General features: G+C 39.8%; 1 protein-coding gene across 3 annotated transcripts in view; it reads right to left on the reverse strand.

Moving 5' to 3' along the window:
- Positions 1–18,688, reverse strand: part of VPS35L (VPS35 endosomal protein sorting factor like) — a 119,647-nt gene that overhangs the window by 42,113 nt on the left and 58,846 nt on the right. For all 3 annotated transcript variants that reach the window (XM_007188306.2, XM_057528802.1, XM_028168054.2), the window contains exons 18-23: positions 16,650–16,703; positions 13,366–13,446; positions 10,392–10,454; positions 5,598–5,683; positions 4,025–4,105; positions 1,988–2,051 (exon numbers count right to left, since the gene is read on the reverse strand). In XM_007188306.2, the coding sequence (XP_007188368.1) occupies positions 1,988–2,051; positions 4,025–4,105; positions 5,598–5,683; positions 10,392–10,454; positions 13,366–13,446; positions 16,650–16,703 (429 nt within the window). The remainder of the gene's footprint in view (positions 1–1,987; positions 2,052–4,024; positions 4,106–5,597; positions 5,684–10,391; positions 10,455–13,365; positions 13,447–16,649; positions 16,704–18,688) is intronic.

Raw genomic sequence — 18,688 nt, forward strand, 5'->3', positions numbered from 1 at the left:
AAACGTTTCTGCTTCCTGAAGGGGATTCCAACCTCAGCAGCTCACTGGTGGCTGCTAGAGCCATAGATGGATGTTTTTCCACCATTAAAAATCCCCTCTTCTCCTATTTCTTCAAATTTATGAACAGCTGGTTGGTAGGACAAACTTTACTGCTACAGCAATCATTTTTGTCTGGAGGAGGTTTAATGTCACAATTTCCATTATAGCTATCAGGTTTCGCATCTTATTTCCTCATATTCTTTTCCATTATAACTTGATGGCTTTCAGATAAACCCATAAAAGGATAAATACCACGTGATCAGCATATAACTCAAGGGAACAAGAGAGGCACCTGGTTAGCAGTCATAGGTATTCAATACATAAAAAGGCTAATCCTGAATTTTCATCAAAATCGGTATTTTACCCATAGTTAAATTGACCCCTGCTGTTGAATGAGTCACATTTTCAAGGTGATTTTCAAAGTGATCTAGTTACTTTCATCTCAGTCAGCTTTTGTCTTGACTTTTCTATTCCAACAGCAGATACCGGCAGCAGTGGGTATTTTAGATTTGTGCCCTGAGAATTAAGGCGCAGGCTGTTCTGGCGGGGATGGACTGCTGGGTTACTCCCAAAGAAGCCTGCAACAATGCCTCCTGCTCTGCTTGTCCCTTCGCAGTGTCCCTGCAGACTCTTCCCACCCGAAGGTGGAGTCTGCTTCTCCCCCTTCCAGAGGGCCGGCCCTGGGACTTGCTTTGACCCACAGAATGAAGCAGGAAGCAGCATAGATCACTGGGTGATTTCCGAACCTCCAAAGGCCCTGCAGCTTCTGATTTCGCCCTCACCACACAAGAGCTCATTGAGATGAGCGAATGATGAGAGAATGATGGAGAGAAAGAGGTCACATGGCCGGGAAATGAGCCACCCCAGCCAACAGCCACCACCAAGACCCCGGACACGTGCTCAAGGCTGTCCTGGATCCTCCAGCCCCAGTTCTGCCACACCTCCGACATCATACAGAGCGGCCTGGTTATCCAGCCAACCCACAGAATTGTAAGAATTAATAAAACACTGTTATTTTAAGCCACTAAGTTTGGGGTGAGTTGTTATACAGCACTGGGTAACTAGGACGAATGGAGAGTGAACACGTGGCGTTTCTCCCCCCCCCAACCCCCCCCCCGCCGACCTGACGCCCACATTGTTTTCACCAGCATCTGATGAGCAGCCCCTCCTCCAGGGAGTTCCCTGGTGGCCTGGGGCTTAGGATTCTGGGCTTTCACTGCCACGGCCCAGGTTCCATCCCCGGTCAGGGAACTGAGATCCCGCAAGCCGCACAGCACGGCCAAAATAAATTAAAAAAAGAAAAGAAAAAATTTAAACTGGCTTTATTAAAAAGAAAAAAAAAAAGGAAGCCCCTTCTCCCACTCCTGGTCCACGGGATTCGGTGGCCCAGGTATGCCTGTCTCCCTAGCCTGGCCGATCAGTGTGTTCATCCTTTCTCACAGCAGCAGTTTGCTCAGAGAGGAGCTGGTGATCCAGATTAATCCAAAGAGACTCAGCCCCAGGACTTCTGCCCGAGCCCTTCCGGCTGGGCTGCAGAGCTGGAAGGAATGGAAACCCGGAGCTCTTATGGGGGAGTGAGCCTGCCTGGGAAGGACGCCAAGAGAGAAGAGCCACGAGCCAAAGACACACACATGGCAGGTCCTGACCACACCACAGAGACCCCAAGTCCAGCTGCGCCTTCTGACGGGTCTCGTCCTGGACTTTGTGTCACATCAGCCAGCAAGTCCCCGCCCACCCTCCCCTTTTTATTTTTTCCTTAAGCCAGTTTGTCTTGGCTCTCCTTGCCCCCAGGGGAGTGCTGGCTAATATAAGTTGTTTTCTAATTTCATCTTATCTCAATAAAAATGAAAAGCACCAGGGAACATAATGTTAACTGCTTTCACCAGAGGAAGGATAAACAATTACATCACATTTCCAAGTGCACTGAAACTTCTTCCCCAATACTTACCATTTTTATAAATCCATTAATCAAATATGCCAGCATTCTTTTCTCATCCTCAAGAGTGAGTGCACTAAAATCAATAATTGTACATAATTAACATTGAGGTGATAAATGAAAGTTTCCAAAGGAAAAAAAAGTACTAGAAGTAAGCAACTTAACAGGAAAGAATATTTTGCATTTTCTAGATTTTAGAAACTCCCATGTATGTGTTTCTTTTGATGAAAATATGTAACCTAAATTAACATAATTTAAATGTGTTCTAATTTCTCTCAAAGATGCTGTTTTCAAGATATATTTATTGACAGCAAAAGAGAAGGTAACTCTCTTCTTTGGAATTTGGATAGCAAGGTCCAACTTCAAATTTTGTATTTCAGAGAAATTTCATTCAACACTTTACTATAAAAAGCTTAAACATGTAGCAAAGTTGAAATTATACAGTGAACACCAATACACCCTACTATTATCATTTTACAGTATTTGCTTTATCATATAACTCTCCATTACTCTCTCCATCCATCAATCTACCTTATTTTGGAGACACAGCTTAAAGTAAATCACAGATCTCAGGTGCTTCTGTTTAATAGCAAATTTTGTATGAATATAAATGAAAAAATGTCAAGTCCTTATAGTTTTGATAATACATGTAAAGGTTTATAAACAGTTCTCCAAATTTATTTTAAAAAATTTTAAGAGCCAAAGACCAAGGCTCCTGTTTATTGGTTTGTTCTAAGGGAAAATAAGTCTGTATCGGCAAAGACTGCATACTGTCCTCCAATATGCAGTGTCCCCCTTCATTCTTTGAGACTTCATTCTTTGAGACATTCTTTCCCAAACTCCTTTGGAGCTAGGAGTAGTCACAAGACAGTTCTGGCCAATGGGATGTGAATGCAAGTGATGTACGAGCCTCCCAAGTTGTGTCCCTAAAAGGAGGGTGCTGTCCTCCAATGCCTGCAGGCTGCAACATGGACATGGCTGAGGTAAGTCACCTCCACCAGGAAGCAAGGACAACACCCCGGAGGGATAGCAGAGCAGTAAGACAAGAAACCTGGGTTCCTGGATGATGTTCTCAAGCAGAGCTACCTCACCCCCACATTTTGGCTTCACACTTCTCATAAGAGAAATACATCTTCTATTTCGCTTAGGCCAAAAACCAATGTCCTACTAATACAAGTACCTTTCTAAATGTTTTTTGTGCCTTTATTTCTATCTTTGTGCAACTAAAGTCTATCAGTTCCATTTGTTATAAAAAGTCTGGATATTTTGATTTTGAAAACTACTTGTGAAGTTGAAAGCACAAAGTCATGAAATAAAGATTCTAAAATTCAGGGGGAAAAAAAAAAAAGAAATACAATTCATCTTTGTTGATGGTTAAGTTCCAAAACAATTTTCTCATTTCTTGTAACATTTTCCTGTGAATCAAGCTGCTGTGTTTAAAAATTCTTTGGGGACCAAAATTTCTGCCACAAATAAGCAGGAATTGCCTCAAGCACAGTCAAATGGAAACATGTAATAAAAAAGAAAAAAAGATAAGACAAATAAAACTAGAAAGCAAAGGAGATAATTTGGCTTTTGACCCAAAGGTAAGACCCATGGGTAGGTCTGACCCTCAAGTATACTCAACAAACTAAAGTTCTTCATGTAAGGAATATAAGCAATTTTATTTGAATTTTAAGTAATTGGCTAATACTGAGAAAAAACTTAAAGGCTATGTTACTGGATGAGTGAACTCATTATTATACTATCTGCTGCTCTCAGAAATCTCCAGGAGACATGGAGTATGAGTTCACTTGGATGAAACCAGCCTTTTCCTCCCAACAGAAATCCCTTTGTAAAAACATCTGCCATCTCATTTTCTCAGGAAGGTTACCCCCAGCTCAGCCTCCCTTCTCCCCTGGACTGGAATGTCCTTGTTAACATGTATCTTAATAGACCCCATAAAATAATATTATTCACAGTGGCAGCTTAAAGCAGTAATTCCCTAATGTACTATTATGTGGCATTAAGACCCAATCCAGGCTCGTTTCAGCCTTAAACATGGCTTACTTCACAGAGTCATGCATGGTCTTGCAAACGTGCAAAAGGGCGTTCAGAATGACGGGGTCCTTGGTGGGCTCTTGCTGATGCCTAGAAGACATTTAGAGATAACCGTAAAAGCCATGTCCACTGAGACCACAGAAAGCACAGATTTAGTTCTCATCTACGATACGTATGTGAGAAGCAGTAAATTATCTGGTTGGCATTTAACATGGCCCAGATCACCAGCAATGGGCAATGATCTAGCTTTCTCTTAATTTTCCTTTAAATAACAAGTTTGCTCTTCTAACATATCATAACTTCTCCTAACTACAAAATCGTGGTAAAACTGATACATTTCCTAAGCCAGGCAAGGGGCAAATATGTTTTCTTACCGTGTTTCTTGAACTTCTAAAGTTGTCCAACAACCTGTCTATAACTGTGTTAAGTGCCAGGCAAAATTATTAATTTGGTTTCTCAAATAACATAAAAGGACATGCTCTTATAACAAATCTTTTTTTTTTGGCCGTGCCACGCGCCATATGGGATCTTAGTTCCCCAAGCAGGGATGGAACCTACACCCCCTACAGTGGAAGCATGGAGTCTCTCTCCCTTTTTTTTAAAAATATTTATTTATTTATTTATTTATTTATCTATTAGGCTGCATCGGGTCTTAGTTGTGGCACGCAGGATCTTCACTGCAGCATTCGGGATCTTTAGTTGCAGCATGCGGGAACTAGTTCCCCGAACAGGTATTGAACCTGGGTCCCCTAAATTGGAAGCGTGGAGTCTTACCCACTGGACCCCCGGGGAAGTCCCAACAAATCTTTATGTAAGTAAAGTAGGTATACTTGTTTCAAGCATATGGAATTAACCTTCTAGAAAGATAATACAAGGAAAGCTTAAAACATATATTCCAGCAACTTCTAACTCAATTTTCCAAACTCTGGTTACTTGAGTTCCATCTTAACATATTTTTTTAATCATATCTACATACTTAATATTTAAAGGGACTTTAACTTTTAACTTAACCTTGTCCTAAAGAATAATACACTTGAAGTCACTGATTAAACTAGTTATATATTATCTAACATACTTTAAAATAAATACACGTTTTAAAATAAAAATAAAAATCTCTCTTCCATGTACCACCTGAAAGTATTTCATGTACCATCAGCAGTAGGCAGTTTTGGAAAAACAGATTTAATCAATAAAATGAAAGGAACTAAGCTGAAAACTGATCACAAATCTACACATTAAAGATAGAAACCTTTCTAGCTCTGGTATCTTGAGAAGAATGACTTTATCTTTTAAAATGACACTTCCTAAATAGTACATCAATAGATTGCTCCTTCCCAAATCACAGGAGTGAGATATGGGTGATGGTCAGGCTCTGTTAACATTTATTACTTTGTCTTCTTAAGATAATTATAAATTTTTATCATGACTGCTCCTTTTAATGTGGTTTTTCTCTCAATGTTATTTTAGGTATAAATATATCACTGTATCACAGGCCCTCAAAATGCATAAATTGATTTCTTATCAACAGGTTTCACAAGGGCAGCAGGAATTGAAGCTTCTGATTACATCATGTTACACTTACTTGATAAAAACTTCCATGATGCATTTGCAAACCTCCACCCGCACACTCTCTTTTTGGAACATGTCCAGAAATGGCAGAAATTTTTCCTAAAAAAAAAATTATAAAAGCACTCTACCTGCGATTTACACAAGTTACTGGAAGGAATTTGTGAGTTACTTTTTCTTTGAAGGGCAAAACAGAGGAAGAGTTGTTCATCTTTCTGAGGCAGATCTGATCAGGACTCACGTGAAAGCAAGGAGAGAACTCTGGGGATTTTAAAACTATTACTATTAAAACAAACTGCGCATGCCCAAGGACCAGGGCTGGGGCCAGTTAACATTTTGGCGAATCATCTGGACAACCTTTAGATGAGCATAAGCTGTTCTTGGTAGCAGAAGGCAAGGGAGGCTTCAATCTTCTAATGATTGTATAGAGGAACAGAGAAAGAAGAGTCAGAGTTGTTCAGAGAGGCTTCTGCAACCTGACTCCTCACTCAGTGGCTGTGTGACCTTAAGCAAGTTACTCCACCTCTTCCAGCATCAGTTTCCTCATCTGTAAAGTGGGACTCATTACTACTCCTGCCTTCCCAGTGGTGTTCTGAAAATGATCTGAGGCAATCCATGTAAAGTCAATAGAAAAGATCAACTAAACTAAAAGCTGGTTCTTTGAAAAGATAAACAAAATTGATAAACCTTTAGCCAGACTCATCAAGAAAAAATGGGAGAGGGCCCAAATCAGTAAAATTAGACATGAAAAAGAAGTTACAACTGATACCACAGAAATACAAAGAAGCGTAAGAGACTACTACAAGCAACTATATGCCAACAAAACAGACAATCTAGAAGAAATGGAAAAATTCTTAGAAAGGTACAATCTCCTAAGAGTGAACCAATAAGAAATAGAAAATATAAAACAGACCAATTACAAGTACTAAAATTGATCTGTGATTAAGAAACTCCCAACAAACAAAAGTCCAGGACTAGATGGCTTCACAGGCAAATTCTATCAAACATTTAGAGAGGAGTTAATAAACTATTCCAAAAAATTAACTCATTCTATGAGGCCACCATCACCCTGATACCAAAATCAGACAAAGATACCATCAAAAAGAAAATTACAGGCCAATATCACTGATGAACATAGATGCAAAAATCCTCAACAAAATATTGAATACTAGCAAACTGAATCCAATAGTACATTAAAAAGATCATACACCATGAACAAATGGGATCATTATCCCAAGGATGCAAGGACTTTTCAATATCCACAAGTCAATCAGTGTGATACACCACAGTAATAAATTGAAGAATAAAAACCACTATGATCATCTCGATAGATGCAGAAAAGGCTTTTGATAAAATTCAACATCCATTTATGATAAAAACTCTCCAGAAAGTGGGTATAGAGGGGACCTACCTTAACATAATAAATGCCATATATGACAAACCCACAGCTAACATCATACTCAATGGCGAAAAGCTGAAAGCATTTCCTCTAAGATCAGGAACAAGACAAGGCTGTCCACTCTCACCACTTTTATTCAACATAGTTTTGGAAGTCCTAGCCACACCAATCAGAGAAGGAAAAGAAACAAAAGGAACCCAAACTGGAAAAGAAGTAAAACTGTCACTGTTTGCAGATGACATGATACTATACATAGAAAACCCCAAAGACGCTACTGGAAAACTACTAGAGCTTGCTCATCAATGAATTCGGTAAAGTTGCAGGATACAAAATTAATACATAGGGATCTGTTGCATTTCTATACACTAACAATGAAAGGTCAGAAAGAGAAACTAAGGTAACAATCCCATTTACCATTGCATCAAAAAGAATAAAATGCCTAGGAATAAACTTACCTAAGCAGGCAAAAGACCTGTACTCCAAAAACTTTAAGATGCTGATGAAAGAAATAAAAAATGACACAAACAAATGGAAAGATATATACCATGCCCTTGGATTGGAAGAATCAATGTTGTCAAAACAACTATATTACTCAAGGAAACCTACAGATTCAATGCAATTCCTATCAAATTACCAACTGCACTTTTCACAGAACTAGAAAAAAAATTTTAATTTGTGTGGAAATACAAAAGACCCGAATATCCAAAGCAATCTTGAGAAAGAAAAATGGAGCTGGAGGAACCAGGCTCCCTGACTTCAGACTACACTACAAAGCTACAGTAATCAAGTCAGTATGGTACTGGCACAAAAACCGAAATACAGATCAATGGAACGGGATAGAAAGCCCAGAGATAAACCCACGCACATATGGTCAATTAATCTACAAAAAAGGAGGCAAGAATATACAATGGAAAAAAGACAGTCTCTTCAATAAGTGGTGCTGGGATGATAGAACCTGTGTGAGAAAAAAAAAAGCATAAGTCTCTGTGCCTTGTATGGATAGATGAAGCGTTTTCAGGAACAAGAAATAATAAGCTTTGTTATAACACCTCAAAATAATTTTAATAAAAGTATTGAAAAGGGAAACAACAGAACACCCAATATATTATGAGTTAATGTTAGGACATTTTTCAGAAGACTGGGGCCAATGAAACATTTGCTTTGCTAACCTGCAATGTATATAGGAATGCTATAGGTAAATAGAACCAACAACACAATAAGTGATTATCAAAATATTACTGTCATGTTGCATAGTTATCTGTCTCTATCTTAAGACTGAATATGACACAACATTGTAAAACAACTATACCCCAATTAAAAAAAAAAAAGACTGAGTCTGAAAAAAAAAAAAAAAATAAGTGGTGCTGGGAAAACTGGACAGCTACATGTAAAAGAATGAAATTAGAACATTCTCTAACACCATACACAAAAATAAACTCAAAACAGATTAAAGACCTAAACATAAGACCAGATACTAAAACACTTCTAGAGGAAAACGTAGGCAAGACACTCTTTGACATAAATTGCAACAATATCTTTTTGGATCTGTCTCCTAGAGTAATGGAAATAAAAACAAAAATAAACAAATGGAACCTAATTAAACTTAAAAAGCTTTTGCATAGCAAAGGAAACAATAAATAAAACAAAAAGACAACCTACAGGATGGGAGAAAATATTTGCAAATGATGTGACTAACAAGGGATTAACCTTCAAAATATACAAAACAGCTCATACAGCTCAGTATCAAAAAATCAACCCAATCAAAAAATAAGCAGAAGATCTAAAATGACATTTCTCTAAAGAACATGTACAGATGGCCAAAAGGCACATGAAAAGATGCTCAACATTGTTAATTATTAGAGAAATGCAAATCAAAACTACAATGATGTATCACCTCACACCCAACAGAATGGCCATAATCAAAAAGTCTACAAATAATAAACGCTGGAGAGGGTGTGAAGAAAAAGGAACCCTCCTACAGTGCTGGTGGGAATGTAAATTGGTACAGACACTATGGAGAACAGTATGGGGGTTCCTTAAAAAACTAAAAACAGAGCTACCATATGATCCAGCAATTCCACTCCTGGGCATATATCCGGAGAAAAACATAATTCGAAAAGATACATGCACCCCAATAGCAGCACTATCTACAACAGCCAAGATGTGGAAGCAACCTAAGTGTCCACTGACAGATGAATGGATAAATAAGATGTGGTGCGTATGTATATATGTACACACACACACACACACACACACACACACAATGGAATATTACTCAGCCACAAAAAAGAATGAAATAATGCCATTTGCAACAACACAGATGGACCTAGAGATTATCATACTAAGTAAAGTAAGCCAGGCAGAGAAAGACAAATATCATAGGATATTGCTTGTATGTAGAATCTAAAAAAAGGATACAAGTGAACTTATTTACAAAACAGAAATAGACTCACAGACCTAGAAATTTATGGTTACCACAGGAGAGTAGGGGAGAAGGATAAATTAGGAGTTTGGGATTAAAATATACACACTACTATATATAAAATAGATAACCAACAACGACCTACTGTATAGCACAGGGAACTATACTCAGTATCTTGTAATAACCTATAATGGAAGAGAATGTAAAAAAAGAATATATATTTATATATACGTATAACTGAATCACCTTACTGTACACCCGAAACTAACACAACATTGTAAATCAACTGTATTTCAATAAAAATTAAAAAAAAAAAAAAAGTTCTAGCACAGTGCTTGGGGCGTGGCAAAAGTCCAATAAATAACAGCCTTTATTATTAAATAAACAAAAGCTTACAGTCCTGTGAGAGTACTGGAAATGGAAGCAGGAAGAGGGAAAAGGAAAGTTGAGGGCAGGGCAGAGAGTGTTACTACACAGAGAATCACCTAGATTGGTATGTGACCAGGGCACTGCAGCAAATGAGAAGGGTGTCACGGGATATTTTAAATTTTTGAGGGAAATATAAGAAATCTCAACTCTGTCAGACACTGACAACTATTAGCTTGATGTATATCATAGTTTCAACATTAGATTGTGTGATAAAAAGCAGGTACCCTGCGAAAATCAATGAGGAAGAGGATGTCCAATTTGATTCCAAGGTTTGAGAAGTTGTGTGATACCCAGTAGGTGCACATATCCCATAGTAAGTAATGAAAGAAATAAAGACAATATTTTTCTATCAGTCTATGTGTATTATTTTCTCAAATGCTGCTTAAGTTGTCATGACATAAATATTTAAATTGTTTAAACCTTACTAGTTTTTTTAAATAAAAAAAGGAACTGTTAAGTATTTCTCTTGGTCTAGGACACCATGAAAAAATTATTGAGACACTAAAGGAACCTCTGAGTCAGATACAAATTTCCAAAGATAGTTAAGGAAAGTTACTTACCACTGAAAAAAGAACAGAGAAATCATGGAAGTGTGCAATTACTTTCTTAATTATTGACTGAAGCTGCAAAACAAAATGAAAAACACATCTTTAATAAAATTTCGATATTTTTAAAAAGGCATACCCTGCCCATAGTTTGCAATCACAGTTACAATAAGGGAAACCTGGATTACACAAGAACAGGGAATTACTGGGTTAGGTTAAACCTAGTCTCAATCTGAGTTTGCCCATCTTACTCTAGTCTTGGAGAAACAACTTGGCCTCAGTCTCCTCTTCTGTAAAACTGGAGAGCAAAGCAGTATCTCGCTCATTGTGAGGATTAAATGGGATGGTTTGCTTACAGTGTTTAGAGCAATGCCTGCCCTTCAAAGCTCTCTGTTCAAATCAGGTATGAATATTCAAGAGGTGGGCAAACGTTTTCTATACAGGGCCATACAGTCACCTCAACTATTCAACTCTGCTGTTGTAGCTGGAAAGCAGTCACTGACAATGTGTAAACAGAGGGGTGTGGCTGGGTTCCGATAAAATTTTATTCACAACAGGTTGTGGGCTACATGGGCCGTGGTTTACAGATCCCTGATCTAGCCCATGGTGGTCCTGTGTTTTCTGACTACTTCAGTGGAGAGGCACTGGACTGAGTTTGTCAGTGGGGTCAAAGGCCATGGCATTACCCAAGGATGGTGGCACAGTCTGTGAGGTCTGTCCTAGATGGCCAGGTACTGATGTCCACCACCCCTCACCCTGACATGCACAGAGTCCTGTTCATAGTGCCTTGGCACGGGAGAACCAAGGAGGCACTTTCTCTAAATAAAATATAAATCCCGGCCAGGAGCGACGACTACCCCCACGTCCTGCCTGCCGACAGCCACACACAATGGGATGTCACTCTAGGCCTTGCTTCAGACATTGCAAGGAAAGCCAGCCCTATTTGGATCACCAGCAAAACTACTGCCATTGAGAAGCTACCCAGGACTGAAGCCGTGTGGCTGACAGGGTCTTGGTGTTCCGGCTGGGTGCCCGGCCTGAGCCTCTGAGATGGGAGAGCCGAGTTCGGGACATTGGACCACCAGAGACCTCCCGGCTCCACGTAATATCAAAAGGTGAAAGCTCTCCCAGAGATCTCCATCTCAATGCTAAGACCCAGCTCCACTCAACAACCAGCAAGCTACAGTGCTGGACACCCTGCGCCAAACAACTAGCAAGACAGGAACACACGCCACCCATTAGCAGAGAGGCTGCCTAAAATCATACTAAGTTCACAGACACCCCAAAACACACCACCAAACGTGGTCCTGCCCACCAGAAAGACAAGATCCAGCCTCATCCACCAGAACACAGGCACCAGTCCCCTCCACCAGGAAGCCTACACAACCCACTGAACCAACCTTAGCCACTGGGGGCAGACACCAAAAACAACAGGAACTACGAACCTGCAGCCTGCGAAAAGGAGAACCCAAACACAGTAAGTTAAGCAAAATGAGAAGACAGAGAAATACGTAGCAGATGTAGGAGCAACGTAAAAACCCACCAGACCAAACAAATGAAGAGGAAATAGACAGTCTACCTGAAAAAGAATTCAAAGCAATGATAGTAAAGATGATCCAAAATCTTGGAAACAGAATGGAGAAAATACAAGAAAGGTTTAACAAGGACCTAGAAGAACTAAAGAGCAAACAAACAATGATGAACAACACAATAAATGAAATTAAAAATTTTCTAGAGGGCTTCCGTGGTGGCGCAGTGGTTGAGAATCTGCCTGCCAATGCAGGGGACACGGGTTCGAGCCCTGGTCCGGGAAGATCCCACATGCCGCGGAGCAACTAGGCCCGTGCGCCACAGCTACTGAGCCTGTGCTCTAGAGCCTGCGAGCCACAACTACTGGAGCCCACGTGCCGCAACTACTGAAGCCCGCACACCTAGAGCCCGTGTTCCACAACAAGAGAAGCCACCGCAATGAGAAGCCCGCGCACCGCAACAAAGAGTAGCCCCCGCTCGCCGCAACTAGAGAAAGCCCACGCGCAGCAACGAAGACCCAACACAGCCAAAACTAACTAACTAACTAAATAAATAAATTTATTAGAAAAAAAAAGAATATGTAACTAATTTTCTTATACTAAGTGAGCCCAGAAATCACTTGATCATAGGCAGTAAGTGCCAGAACATCACGTTATTAAATAAAAAATAAAATCTTAATTAGGTTTGAAGTTACTTTATAGTAAGTGATCCTGAGCTGGATTCTGTACTAGAGGGGAAAAAAATCTGCTATTAAGGACATTGAGTCCACTGACAAAACTGGAATATGGACTGTGGAGTAGGTATAAAAGTAATATATTTACATTAAATTCCCTGACGTTGATAACTAAACTGTGGTTATAAAGGAGAATGTCCTTGTTCTTAGGAAATACTCACTGAACTCTTTAGAGGCAAAAGTGGCATGATGTATGCAATTTATACTCAACTGTTTTTTAAAAAATTTACATACGTATGTATGAATATATATGTCTGTCTGTGTGTGTGTGTGTGTGTGTGTGTGTACACACATAATGATAATGATAAAGTAAACATGGAATCTCTTAACAGCTGGTGAATCTGGGTAAAAAATAATGGGAGTTCTCTGAGCTATTCTTTTAACTTTCCAATAAAGTTTGAATTTATTTCCAAATAAAAAGTTAGCTTAACTGAAAAACATAGGCATCTTACTTACTGGTGCCAAGCAGGGCTTTCCACATCACACCTCGCTGAATCCTCACAACCATTCTGAGGAGGACTATTATTATCCCCATTTTACAGGTGAGAAAACTGAGGCACAACAAGACTAAGTAACTGATTAAAGGGCACATGGGTAAGACATGGCAAAGCTAGGATTCAAACCCAGGATTATCTGACTTTACAGCCTGACCCATGCAACATACCTATTTAATTCAACAGAATAAAATTCCTAACGGTGTGGAAATGAGAAATGAAAATCTGTCACCTGAGGGTAGGAGTCTTCAAATGCACGATCTGGAGTCATGTGCTTGATGACATCGGCCAAAACAGTATTCACCTCTCGTTTCTAAGTGGGGAAAAAAAATCAAACCTGTATTAGACACTGAATGGTAGTCATTGACCATTTTTCTGGTAGAAAGAACTAACATTTTCAGAATATAGCACACACCTTCCAGGAAGTAGTTTCAACTACTCTGCTGAAAATAATGTAAGGGGGGAAATCCCACCCATACCACTGCCCTAAAGATGGCTATGTCTGCACCAAGTCAGGACTAAAACACGGTTCTCAAAGGTTCCTGTCCCAGCTTTCTCTGAGTGCTGGTGAAATCCAACGTGCCACTTTCTGCCTGCCAGTCCCGGGCCCCTCCCCAGGCGCTGCAGAGAGCAGCGAAGCACCGTGGGAAGAGCACAGACTGAACCCTTACAAGCTGGGTGACCCAATGCCCACTTCACTTTTGTCAGCTGTATCAGGGGTCAGCCAACCAGCCCAGCACCTATTTTCATACAGTCCAGGCGCCAAGAATGATTTTTACATTCAAACCAAAAGAATAATAATACTTGGTGACAACGAAAATTATATGAGATTCAAATTTCAGCATGCATAAATAAGGTTTACTAGAACACAGCCATGCTCACTCCTGTATGGTCTACGGCTGCTTTCATGATACAGTGGCAGAGTTGGGCACTTGTAACAGAGATCATATGGTCCACAAAGCCTCAAATACAGAAAAAACTGGACTTCTACAGAAGAAGTGTGCTGACCCCTGGTCTATATAACTGGACTAGTGAAACTTCCTGGCAAGGTCACTATGAAGCTGTGCAGCTTAAAGGTAAAGTGCCTGGCACATAGCACGCTATCTAAATAGTTGCCATTATGTACTCTCTCATTTAATGCTCATTAAACTCCCCAGCACGTAGACTTCCCTGGTGGTCCAGTGGTTAAGACTCCACGCTACCAATGCAGAGGGCCTGGGTTCAATCCCTGGTCAGGGAACTAGATCCCGTATGCCACAACTAAGAGCCTGCGTGCCGCAACGAAGATCCCGCATGCCGCAACTAAGACCGGGCGCATCCAAATAAATAAATACATACATACATACATAAATAATTAAATATTAAAGAAAAAACGCCCCATCATAAATAAATAAATATAAAAAAAAAAAACTCCCCATCATGGGCATCATTATCCCCATGAAAAGTTAAGAGGCTAAGCGGCTTAGCCAGGGTCACAGAGCTAAAAAAATCTGACAATGGCACTAAAAGGAACCAAAGCTTCTTGGAGAAAGAGCTGATTCCAAATCTAAGATAAGAAAAATACAAGGGAGGCTGAAGCATCTTATAATAGAAAGCAAGGAAGGCATCAAAGACTACGAAGAATGTGTCAGGACTCAGAAGCCAACCTGAAAAAGCAACCACTGGACAAAAATGGGACAACTGAGCATCAGTAAGAATAATACAATTGCAATGATTGATACATATCAAATATGTTTCAATTCGTGAGTTCCTACAGGTACCAACAGCAACTACTACTCACTGGTCACCTTTGGGGATGCTGGGGAATTGACTCTTTACTCTAAAAACCAGTAAGTAACAGGGACAAAAATGAGCATCTTGCCTTTTCTGTACAAACTGTACCTCAGGGTAACCAAATACGTGGAGCGAAGAGATTCTCTTCAGGCCAGTATTCTAGCTAACAAATAAAGGAGAAATGATAACTCCGAATGTCACCATTTTGCAACCCGTGATAAACCATGAGATGAATGCGCTTCAGTGGCCACTCACGTCACGGAGAGACAACCAGATACCATGAGCCTCCCAGGAGAAGCACCATACCAGCACCCAGGGTGCCAAAAAGTCAGATCTGAAGCTGATGAAGTCTCCTGTCTCCAGAACTAACTGCCGATTTATAGGAAATACTGGAGGCAGAAGAGCATGTTTAATCACCACCACAGGCATACATCTGGCCAATCGAGACTGGGAAACTCTACAGGACAAAGGACCCAATTTCTTCAACAAATAAATAATAGAAAAAAGAAGGGAAGGGAACAGGGAGGGAGGGAGACAAAAAGAGGGGAAGAGAGAGGGAACTTACAGATTAAAAGAACTCTAATTAAAGTTTTTACAACGTATAGATCCTATTTTAATCCTGATTGAACAAATAAACTGTAAAAAACTTATGAGACAATTGGGGAAATCTGAAAATTTATCAATTTTTAATGGTATTAAAACATTATTAATTTTATTAGTTACGATAATGTATTGAGATTTTGTTTCAGAAAAGTGAATTCTATTTTAGAGATATGTGCAGAGATACTGACAGCTGAAACATGGTGATTGAGCTGTGCCTCAAAATAATCCAAGGGTGGGGAGAAAAGGTAAGGACACGAAACAAGACCTGTCATAAGTTGATCATTTCTGGGTGATAAGTACAAGGGAGATCATATGTTTCAAGTTTCCATAATAAAACAAATATTGGACAAAAGAAAGAAAATTAACAGACCAACATTTACATAATGCTCAAAACGAGGCAAAACCCATTTCTGGAGTTAGAGACCAGCTGGTGCCTACCTTCAACTTCCAAGGCTGTGACTGGCAGGAGAGTATGGGGGGCTTCAGGGTGGGGTGGGGAGTTATTTCCTGTTTCTTGATCTGGACCATGATTACATGGGTGTATTTTGTGAAGATTCATTATACAGCAAACTTACGATACATATGCTTTTCTTCATGTAGGCTAAACTTCGATTATTTTTAAGTTGATTAAAATAAACACCTGGCAACAGGATTTGAAACCACTTCTACCTGCTTCTAAAGTCTCTGCTCAAAAAAAAAAGTCTCTGCTCATTGACAAGACCAGCATTTCCCAAACTGGGGTTCTAGTTTGGGCCTAGGGAAAGAAGTATCTTTGTTTGCTTAGAAAAAAATTAAATTACATGCAAATCAAATATGTTTGGAAAATGCTGCTGACTAGACTCCCATGGAAAGTCCCAATATACTTTAACAATAAGGATCTATGGTGTATTATGGTGAAAAAACCTGCTTAACTTTGTATAATGCAGCATTTCCCAAACTTACACGTGAGTGTGGAACACTTTTGTTATACGTCACGTATTAATGCTCCATCACACTATGCCATAAAGGATGCAATTTTCATAAATTAAGAATAATTACCATCATAAAATACCTAAATGTCTAAGCTAGACTTATTCACAATTACGAACATGAAAAAAGTATACAGTAATTCTTTCAAAAACAATACCACAGCACACATACCGTGAAATGTTTGCAGGTGTACTCTACCCACACTTCGGCACAATTAATGTAATCCTACAAAGAAAAAGTAAAAATGTCTTTACAATAAGAATGCCACGATTGACCTTATGGCAAAAGCTCATCGTGTACAAACCCCTTCAAGGGCTTTGAAAACTAAGAGTTGGTAAGTGATGGGGATTTCAAGAGTGGTTCATGTACAGAAAACTCTGGCCCACTGATAGATTTTACCCTGAGAGGTGACGTGAGAAAACATAAGTTGCCTGAAACTAATTAGACTGTCATTCCAGAATTGCTACTTGGTCCAAGACAGAAATCTGGGAAGCTCTGCCATGCCTGGAGAATGTGAAGAACCAAAGGGCAGTGGAGATAACAGTGGGGAGACCTCATCACACCTCAGTGGAGACAATGACCACAGATCTGGTTGAAAATTCAAGTAGTGATTACGATGTGACTTTTGAATGTTCTGAGAAAAAACAGGCCTCCTGCCTTTAAAAACAAACTGTTTGTCCTAGAGAGGGGTGATGTATATAAGTTGTAAAAAGGTTAAGAAAGCACAAGGGTTTTAGGTAAGAAAGGATGTGTTAGATTCAAGTAGGAGAGACAATGAGATGGCTAGGGAAATGGTAATGACCAACTTGGTAAGGCTGTCTGCCCCAGAAAATATGCACAGGGGAAAAAACTGTCAAGGAAAAATAGAGTCTGCAAGTATACCTCTTCTGTTCCGACACTTCAAGGAAAAGAAAGAAGAAATGGGGAGGGGAGAAAACGGTTATCTCATTCACACAAGAAAAGCCAGGGACATTCTAAAGTCTAACAGGAATGCTAAGGTGGACTTAACGAGGAGAGTGTGAAGTTAAAGACTGGAGAAAACTGTTATTATGAGCTTTTGATGCAAGGTTGCTTTGAAGCACTGAAGTACAGGCACCAGAGGCCCAGAGGTTTTTGACTTAAATATCCTAAATAAGCTGTTTTCATTAGCCAATCAGAGTTAAGTTAAATAGAGAATTTCAACAGCTAGAGTTTAGTGAGAATTTTGCTGAACTTAAGAGAGATACACGATTTTGTAAAAAAGTTTCTAATTTTTCTAAATTATACTGTTCTTAATACACTATCATAAATGTGGTGATTAGCAAGGGGTTTATAACTGGGCTCACTTTAATATTTCCTTCTCAATAAATGATCAAATCAAATGCCACATATTCACTTATTCTCTGTGTTATGGTCTGAATGTTTGTACCCCCCCAAAACGCATATGTTGAAATCCTAGCCCCTGATGTGATGGTATTAGGAGGTGAGGCCTTTGGCAGTGGTTTAGGTCATGAGGGTGGAGCCCCCCTGATTGGAATTAGTGCCCTTATAAAAGGGACCCTAGAGAGGTCTCTTTCACTCTTTCTGTGATGTGAGGAGGAGAAGCTGGCAGTCTGCAACCTAGAAGAGGGTCCTCACCAGAACCCAACCATGCTGGCCACCTGATCTTGTACTTCCAGCCTCCAGGAATGTGAGAAATGAATTTCTATTGTACATAAGCCACATGATCTATCATATTCTGTTACAACAAACTAAATGAACAGGGACATGCTGCTAGTAGGAGAGCAACAGTGCAGGGTGTGGTGAAGTTTGGCCACAAAGACAGCCAATAGCATTTCCCTAGTGGCAGCCACATAAACTGCTGGCACGCTGCCTAAAAGGACAGTGAGGCATAAAACCCAAACCTACGACACGATGACCAGCACTACATGCATTACAGCAACTAACATCAGTTGGTCCATCTTCCCAAGACTTCCTGTGTCAGAAGTATGGGGAGAAAGAGGCTTCAGCTGTCCATTCAAGGGAAGGAAACTGGAATTCCCTTTTGCTAATCACTGGCTTGACTACTGATCTTCAATTTAGGAATATCTCAATAAATTGGTTTTTTCAAATCCAAGTACAACTTGACCCTTAAAAAACGCAGGGGTTAGGGGCACTGATCCTCCACGCAGTCAAAAATCCGCATATAACGTATAGTCAGCCCTCTGTATCCACGATTCCTCCGTATTTGC

The sequence above is a fragment of the Balaenoptera acutorostrata genome, chromosome 15 (assembly GCF_949987535.1).
Source record: "Balaenoptera acutorostrata chromosome 15, mBalAcu1.1, whole genome shotgun sequence".
Classification (NCBI taxonomy): domain Eukaryota; kingdom Metazoa; phylum Chordata; class Mammalia; order Artiodactyla; family Balaenopteridae; genus Balaenoptera; species Balaenoptera acutorostrata.